Below are 9,068 nucleotides of genomic sequence, written 5' to 3' on the forward strand. Positions count from 1 at the left end.
ACTTTTGCACAGTCCTGTATTTCTTCTGTATTTCTTGGATGGCACCAATCCTTCATTCTGTGACTCTGAGTTTGCCTCGTGGGGATGAAGACAGACATGTTGCTTGTGTGTGTTTCACGTGTTAGGCGCTGTATCTCATAGCAACCAACGGGACGCCGGAGCTGCAGAACCCGGAGAAGCTGTCGACGATATTCAGAGACTTCCTGAACCGATGTCTGGAAATGGACGTGGAGAAGAGAGGCTCGGCTAAAGAGCTGCTGCAGGTGCGTGTGTGTGTGTTTGTGTGTGTGTGTACATGTTTATATGTCTTTCTGAGGCCAGAAAATTGGCATGCTACCATACTTGTGAGAACCAACAGTCACTTGTGAGGACACACTCACCGGTCAGGGTTAGGATTAGGCATTCATTTTTGATGGTTAGAGTAAGCAGCTGGGAGAGCATTATGTCAATGAGATGTCCTCACTAAGATATGAAAACGAGTGTATTTGTTTATGTAAACATAACAAACAACAAAATCCTGGATGTTAAATGTCAAACATAAATCCAGATTCATTATCGCTCTGAATTTGTGTTGGAACGTTTTCTTTTTAGTTCCTCGCTGTTTCGATCGTTTGTGTTTATTGACAGAAAAAAGCTTTTAATGAAACTCTTTGGTTTCAGTTTCTCTGGGAGAAAAATGTACAGTTAGAGCTTAAATACAAATAAAAAAAAAATTGATAGTAAATGTAAAATGTAAGATTTAACATAATTTGCTATTAAATAAAAAAAAAAGTTCATAAATGATTTATTGAGTTGGTTTTGTGATGTTAAAGTGTGGATCTGTGCATCATTAATCTGACAGGCCGAGGAAGGAAACACTCTGATGTCTGGTTTGTGTCACTGTTCAGTGAACAGACAGCAGCGACGCTCACTCGATCTCGACATCCTTTAACCCCTAAACCTCCAAGATTGTTTCAAACATTTACCTGATAAAACATCCACAGATTTATCGAATAACAGCGACAAAGCTGAAAGGTCAACATGAGCCTTGTGTGGATCCTGGACTCTGCCAGGTTAGACTAACACAATATTTCATTATTAAAACTTCCTGAAAACAGAAAGAGCTGCACAAAGCTGACCGGATAGGTTAGAGAAGGAGTCGCAGAAAAGCACAAAGAAAGCTGGAAACGGGGGGATTCAGGGCCAGGCGGGCAGGAGCAGACAGGATCGATCCTTTGATTAACCATCCCAGCCCTCAGTGACTGACTACAGTTTGTTTCATGGAGATTAGACAGAGGACATATAACCTGTAACTTTAACACCAAACAGTCATAAACATTTAATATGCAACACCGTGAAGGGCGAAGCATTAAAACACACCGACTGAGGAATGAGAAACATTGGAAAACACAATAACTGTAACGATGAGACACGCGAGAAACTAGAACCAAAACTACCTGAAAGACAGAAAGAACACGTTAAACAGGAAATGAAACGACATCCATTAAACAGTGAGTCAGTCACACGGAGGACATCGAACTGCACTGCTGAGATTTGATGCAACAGAAATGACGCACAAAAACAAATCAGCTTTATTGGAAATTAGTAGCAACGAATGTGCCGTGATTGGCCACCTTTAAAACATCGTATCAGACCTCAGCAGAGGAGCTGCTCTGGTCTGAGTGAGACTACAGACAGTCAATAAAGGGTCAGGGACTTATATCACACTCTAAATGAGCCCTGAGGAGTTTTTACTGCGAGCATCATTCACACACCTACCTAAGCACTTTGACTAACATGCACACACACTCACTCCGGGGTTCAGTATCTCACCCAAGGACTCACACAGGAGGATCCAGACTCAAACCACCGACCTTCCCATTGGTCGACGAGCCACGGCCGCCACTTTAAACAGAGCAGCAGAAAATAGAAATATCTCAGTAAAGTACAGGTTCCACTATTTAAATTCATACTTATTTTACAGCAGCTCTAACGGAAAAGAACAAAGAAACAAAATCAGATAATCAGATAAGAAGAACGAGCAGCCTCCAGAGAATGAACAGAAATTTGACTCTTTAATCTATAAAGTAACATTTATTATTATTATTTTCCCAGTTTGTGTATGTAAAGTTAATAGAAAGTTGAGGGTTTTCTTTTGAATATCAGAGTAATATTCAGATCTGCAGTTTTGTATTTGACTGGCATTGCTTTCCTCCTTCAGGCGTCGCTTATCTCGAAGTTAGATATCTGACAGATTCATCTGTAATTTGGCATAAAACATCCATTTAGACTTGACGCTGAGCACTTCACCTCCTTCAGAGGAGGCCCGAGCCTCACAGACAGACAGTTTGAGTGGGTGTGGAGACGAGGTGGAGGTGTGAGTGAGGAGCAACGTGAGTTGTGTAACTGCGATGAGTCAGATCTCGCAGGTCTTTGTAGTGTTTCAGGAGGAGCTCTGTTGAAGATGTAATTCAATTTAATGGATCCTCTGAGTGTGTGTGTGCAGTTACAGGTCTCGTTGTCTGAAATAAAAGTTAAAAGGTTGTTTCAGGTGTGTGTGAGCGGGCATTCATATGTTTGTGGGGACCAGAAATTGGAAATTCACCAAACTTTTGGGGACTAAAAGCCTGGTCCTCACAAGTTTGAAGACATTTGAGTGAGAGAGAGACAATTAAATAAGAGGACTTCCACAGTTACTCAGGTTTGCTCATAATAAAAAGGTTCAGTTCAGTTTTATTTATATACCATCAAGTCACAACAACAGTTGCCTCGAGGTGCTTTAGACTGTAAAGTAAAGACAGATGATGACAGGGACGGTGCTGTATTTGCGTTAAAGGCATTAAACTGATTTAAAGAGACTCACTGTAGATGAAAATAGTTAGCATGCAAAAGAAACAGCTGCTGTGACTTTATGTCCGAAGCACCCGTGTCTGTATTTATACTGGACTTCATGTGCCAGTAATCTACTAGTACTGGTCTATATGGTAAGTTTGCCATTTTTGATGGTGTCAAACTTTCCCATAATGTCTCAAGATGCTCAATAGCCAAACAGCCTGTATAATTTTAGTATTTCTATTTAACAGTTTAAGAAAATGCACCATGTTTAAAATGTACGTCAGTATTAATGAATTTCCTCTGCCTGGATCTGTGATGCAGTTTGACAGCAGTGACATCAGTGACAGTCGGCACTGTGAGGAGAATGACTTTCAAAGTGTCCTGCAGGTTTCTGATAGCAGTGAATGAAGTAAAGAACAACTAAAAACAGATTTCGAGCAGGTTACTCAACATATGTAATCCCTGTTTTAGGGTTAAGTACATATGTTAATACTTACAGAACAATCAAATGGAATAAAGGGATAAAGTTGAACCAAAGAATCTGTTTTCTCTCATTGATGCTAAATGAAAGACAAAAACTCCTGAGGGCTCCTCCAGGTATCTGATTGGTCTTTAGGCAGTGATTTTGCACCCGTTGATCTCAAACACCACCTGCTCCAGAGCAGTTACAGCTGCAGCATAACTCTGCGTGGTGATGTGATCCACCTGTCCTGCTGCACGCCCAGGGTCACACCTGAACTTGTTTCGCTAAGCCTGCAGATCCTGCTCAGCGCTGCAGGCCTGTGGTGAATGTTCTGTGCAGTGAACTGAAGTCTTTCTCTGTTTCTCTCTTCCCCTCCCTCTGTCCCCTCCTCCTCCCCGCCCCTCACTTCCTCCCTCAGCATCAGTTTCTGAAGATGGCGAAGCCGCTCTCCAGTCTGACTCCTCTCATTCTGGCGGCGAAGGAGGCGGCCAAGAACAACCGCTAGCTCTCCTTTGGCTCCTCCCTTCTGTCTCTGTGTGTCTGTCATCCCTCCTGTGAAGGCGGCGATGGCTGCTGGCTGGGTTTGTCCAACCGTTTGAACGCCTTCACTCTTTCTCTCCTTCCTTGTTTTTCTGTTTTTACCTCCTCCTTCACCCCGTCACCTTTGACCCCAAGCTTGACCTCCCTTATCCCCCACCCCCAACTCCACACTCACAGGGATGGCAAAAGGTAACATCTCCTTCTTCGACACTCCACTGGACTCAGACAGGAAGGTGGGGCCTAACTGTAATGAAGTGATGTCACTTCTGGCATCATCACCCTCTCAGCCGGCATGAACAACCACAGCATGGGAGCGAGAGCCCAAAGACTGTTTTTGTTTTTTTAATGATGTTTGTTTCTAACTGTAAACACCCCGGACCACAAACAGCCAACCAGCGCCCACTGAGTGTGTGTGTGTCTGTGTGTTTTAACTTCCTGTGATGCATCGGCGGATACGGCCGTACCCGTTTCATCATCTTCTAAAAGTGCATTTGTTGATTTTCATTTTATTGTTATTTTTTTTAGCGCGTGATTGTGAGTGTCACAGCGGGGGATGTTGGGTTATTACTTCTGTTGATTGTAGCGTTAAATTCTGTCGTTTCTGACACGGAGCAGACGATTTGTGGTACGTTGTCGTGTCTGCAGTGTGAGCTGTGAGTTAGAGGAGATTATTAATTATCAGGAGGAAACACTGGTGGACCCTGAGCCGTCGATGGACCCGGTTTGGACACGTTTTTCTCTGGAAGCTTTCATTTTACGCTGAGAGGAAATCATTCACAGCTGTAGGGTTCAAAATCAGGAGCAGAGTGCAGAATATGAAGTACAATCAAAAACTTCAAGGAGAAAGAAATGTAGAAATCAAAAACCTTCTTCTCAATGTCATCTGGTGCACATCTGGACAGCTGTTAGCACTGCTGCTATCCCGTTATGTCCCCTTACAGCTGTGAGGCATTACAGGTGCTGGATCTCCTCCAGTACACCAACATCTGCAGTCCTGTTAGCCTCACATGAAGGTTTTATCATCTCAAGATGTGAACCCTGGCTTTAAATATTCATATAGATATGATTGCACGACTGTAAAGGTCAGTCGACCTCTCAGTGTCTGAACCCAAACTTGAGGGTCCCACATGTAAGTGAGGCCTCGGTCACACAGGCCTAGAGACTGACTGGCGACCAACAGTCGCTAGGGAAACATTAGCATTGAGGAACCGACGAGTGCTTGCAGTGATCATTAGATAAAATTCATCACAAGCAGCTACACGAGCTGCACTGAAAGCCTTCATGCGACGGCACTGGTCCATGATTCGTGTGGAAGCTGCAGACTTACCAGCAAACACTCGCTGTCTCGCTAAAACTGCATACTCGCTGGAAGCGAACCTACGAGTCTCCGGGTGTCTCAGTAACCCTCTAACATATTTACTACCAGGCCAAATGCCGATCGCAGGTATTCTTTGGTCTCAAGTTTATATTTGGGTCCCGCCATCTTCCCATTGGTTGAAGTCCTGAAATGTTATCCACCGCTTACGTCATGTCGCTGCAAATCGCTGCAAATCGCTTCCAGTGTGCAGGTAGCATTAGGGGTAGTGAAGCTGTGAAGAACGATGGTTTTGCGTCACTCAGGGCCCTAGCAGACCTGCAGAAAATAAAACTCCTTTATGGTTTATAGAGCAATAAGACGGATTTAGAAGTCACATGAATCGACAGCAAAAAAGAGAAAAGGAAGCTCCTGCAACAGCTGCTCATAAGAATCCACATTTCTTATTGACACTGCTCAGGAAACAACGAGCTGCAGACGCTGGCTGAGATCAGGGGTGAGGATTGGTCGGTAGATGACCGTTTTGCACATGCTGATCTCTGAGCTCTGCGTAAGTTTCTGTGAGCTTCCTAACTGATCACTCAGAGTTAAACCTGAAGTTATCTTGTCAGCTCTAATCCTGCTTCGACCTCTGTGCTGTTGACATCCTGTACGAGAGGAAAATCAAACTCTGTGTTTATCCATCACCAAACATGAGAAGTGGCTCCATCTGCGGCTCTGGGGCTTCGGTCTGCGGGCTCGACGCTCAGGCTGAGGGAGAGAATGTGCATGTGAACAAACTTTTTTTATACGGTACGTTAAAGATAGAGAGAAACAAAATAATGAGTTGTGGCGATGCTGAAACGTGCAGTCACGAAGGACGCCTGTGTACGATACGGGAGATCATATCTTAATCCTATTTTTTAGAAGCGAGATGGTACGATGTCGTTTTCGTCCTGCCTGGACAACTGCGCGATACGAGGTGTATATTTTACAAGATGACAAAAAAATGACAGCAACAATCTGTTTTTGCCTTTGTTTACAAACTCACTGTTTTTATTTGATTGTTTTTAGCTGATCGACCATAGAAAATTAGTTGTTTTTGATTCAGATGTGAATATTTGAGTAAGTGTTTTGGAACAAAATTTTTTCTTGTTAGCAAAAAAAATTAAAAACAAAGGAGAAACTCCTGTTTCAGGTTCAGATCCTGCAAGAGCCAAAGCATCCATCAGCAGCCACGACTGTTTGCTCACACAATGAACACTTGCAATGTAAATACGCAGCAGACGTTTCCAAAACATTTATTCAAAACCGTCTCTATGATTTCATTGTTTTTATGTACTGTTAATGTACCTCTGGCCTTAAACTGTTTCAAAGATGCAGGACTGCTTTTCTATCAGAGTGACGGCAACGATCCACGGCAACATTTGAGGGATGCAGCTTGCTGTAATCTGCTGATTCTTCTCTTTGTTTTTCAGTTAATCCGTAAATTTCTCAAATATTGAAAAAAGTGAAAGCATGTTTTTCACGCTTACCCAGTTTGACATCTGTAGAAGTTTGCTATGTAACAAAAAAAGTCCAAAAGCAGCAGCGATTGATTTTCTCTAAAAAAGGTGACGATACAGTCGTCACGGAGGATATGTTTCCTAACCTGTACGCTCAGAAGTTGTGATTTTTGACTTCAATCTTTTTTTATCTAAACTTTAGTGATCAGAGGACAAGAAAACATCCTTACTAACTAGCACATATCAAAAAATACTGACATTTCCTGTCTCCAAAATATGTAACGCTGAACCTGTGATGGGTTGAATCTCTCACACGGTTAATCGATTACCAAAATAGTTGCAGGTTATTTTCTGATAGTTGCAGCATTGGCAGATGTATTAACATAGCATTCAGGGGTTTTCCTGGCTTAAAGTGAGCCTTTGTGGGACGATTAAGCACGTAAACATGACTGATCTGTAAATCGTGACGGCAAAGAATCCCGTCTCCTGTTCTTTTTGGCCATGTGATAAACAAAAGTGTTTTTTAAGCTTGAAAACATGAAACCCTTTCACAAAGAATCACAGTCCTAGTGGAAGACCAACCCTTTAACGTGGATGATAAACTCATGTTAATGATCTTTTTGAGGGCACAGATTTGGACAGTGGCTGCTGAAGTGTCATTAAGCAAGGCACCGAAGTAAACATCCAAAGCCTGTGTGAAGTGTGTTAACCACCACCGTGTATCTTTGTGTCCTGGTCTGAACCCCACCGCTGAGCTGAGCTGTTCTGTGGTTACTCTGAAGCAAAAGTGTGTTTTAAAGTGGACCTATATATATATATGCTCACTTCAACTGCTGCAGCTTGATTCACAGTTCAGAATAATCCTTTTTTTTATGTCATACTGGGCCTCGGTGCAGCCCCTCACCCCTCGCTTTAAAGGTTCGTTTTGTAAAACTTTGTGACTGGCAAGTTGAAAACCTGTCAAAATGAACAAACTGTCAATAACATTTAGGGTGTGATGTCAAGGACAGGTGTGTGTTGTGCTGCAGTGATATCAATTTAAGGTTAAATAGGGCCGTGCTGCAGGCTTATGCAATACCACTTTGAACCACAAGATGGTGCAGCATGAAACATTTAAATCTAATTCAAGCTGCTTTTAGCTCAGCATTTGTTCAAAATTCATGTTATTGTCATATTTATGTGTACCAACTAAAAGAGAATATAGGTGTAGAAACATTAGATTAGTTAAAAGTCAGCTGTTGGGGATTCACACCCATACTAAAACGAGTTTGGAAAATGCTGCCACCTTGTGGTGAAAGTTTTTGTTAATTTTTTTTAGGGTTTTTACAAAAGTACCTTTAAAGGTCACCCTCCCTTTGAGCTAACTTTCCTCTGCCTCTCACAGAAGGAAAAAACGTCTTTTGTGTCTGAGACAACCATATTAGGAACATCCACTCTCTATGATGTCATCCAGAGCCAAGAGTAAAAAAAGAAATACTGTCTGAAACTGAGCGTTTAAAACAGTCCTGAGCTTTAAACTGAAATAAAACAGTACAGGAAATAACAGAATGAAAATCAATAAATAAAAGGAACAAAAGCTTATTTTGAAGCTGCTACCTAAATGAATCGGAGGAGAGATTTAGTTAGAGCTAAAAACTGTGTGTACAGAGTAAGTAAAATGAGGATATGCATAATAGGTCCACTTTAACTCCAGTAAAACAGAAAATGTTAAACGTCTCTACCTGTGCTGTCTGCGGGTGTACAAACACAGAATATGTGCTTGAAGTGATCCTTTAAATCTCAGTAAAATGTTTCATTACCTTTTTTAATGTTTTTCTGGTTGGTGGTCCTCATCTGTGACGTCATTACTTTGACGTACTTTGGTAAAATTCTTCATTTTACTGTAGGAGGTGACTCTGTCCTCGCAGCAGTTCAGAGGGGCGGGTTCAGACTTGGTACAGTCCAAATGAAGGTCAAATGAAGTCTTTGCTCCCCGCTGTATCAGAGCCATAATTTATCTGTTTCTCAGTCATTTTGGATTTTTTTGAAACAACTCTAAAAAAAAAAAATAAAAACTACAAAAACTGAAAACCTGGTCTGTTTTTTTTTAAGCTGCTGCATGTACTGACCTGTTGTTTACACAATGTTGAGGCACAACCAGAGACTGTAGGGGGCGCTAGAACAGAAACGTATATTTTGTATTTGTAGAGCTGTATTTATTGGCAGAACAATAATAACAGCTCTATTTTTAAGTATTTAAAGGTTTCAATTGTAGCATTGTAAGGTGAGACTCCACACCACTGCATTTTGATCTCAGCTATAATGTGAGGTCACAAGGTCACTGACAGACTGCTGATTATCAGGAAAACAGATTCCATGCTAAAACAAAACTCAGCCCTCGTCGGAGATGTGATGCTGGTGACCTGGTGGATGTAGAGAGGTTAAACCAGTATTTCCCAACCACCGTGCCGTG

The 9,068-nt window shown here is 42.0% G+C and overlaps 1 protein-coding gene across 5 annotated transcripts in view; it reads left to right on the forward strand.

Annotated features, from left to right (window-relative positions):
• Nucleotides 1–8,680, forward strand: part of pak1 (p21 protein (Cdc42/Rac)-activated kinase 1) — a 78,162-nt gene extending 69,482 nt beyond the window's left edge. For all 5 annotated transcript variants that reach the window (XM_004575507.2, XM_004575508.2, XM_012916134.2 and 2 more), the window contains 2 exons: nucleotides 126–263; nucleotides 3,696–8,680. In XM_004575507.2, coding sequence (XP_004575564.1) covers nucleotides 126–263; nucleotides 3,696–3,782 — 225 coding nt within the window. In that variant the 3' untranslated portion in view covers nucleotides 3,783–8,680. The remainder of the gene's footprint in view (nucleotides 1–125; nucleotides 264–3,695) is intronic.
• Nucleotides 8,681–9,068: the final 388 nt, after the last annotated feature.

This window comes from Maylandia zebra, linkage group LG14, assembly GCF_041146795.1.
Source record: "Maylandia zebra isolate NMK-2024a linkage group LG14, Mzebra_GT3a, whole genome shotgun sequence".
Classification (NCBI taxonomy): Eukaryota; Metazoa; Chordata; class Actinopteri; order Cichliformes; family Cichlidae; genus Maylandia; species Maylandia zebra.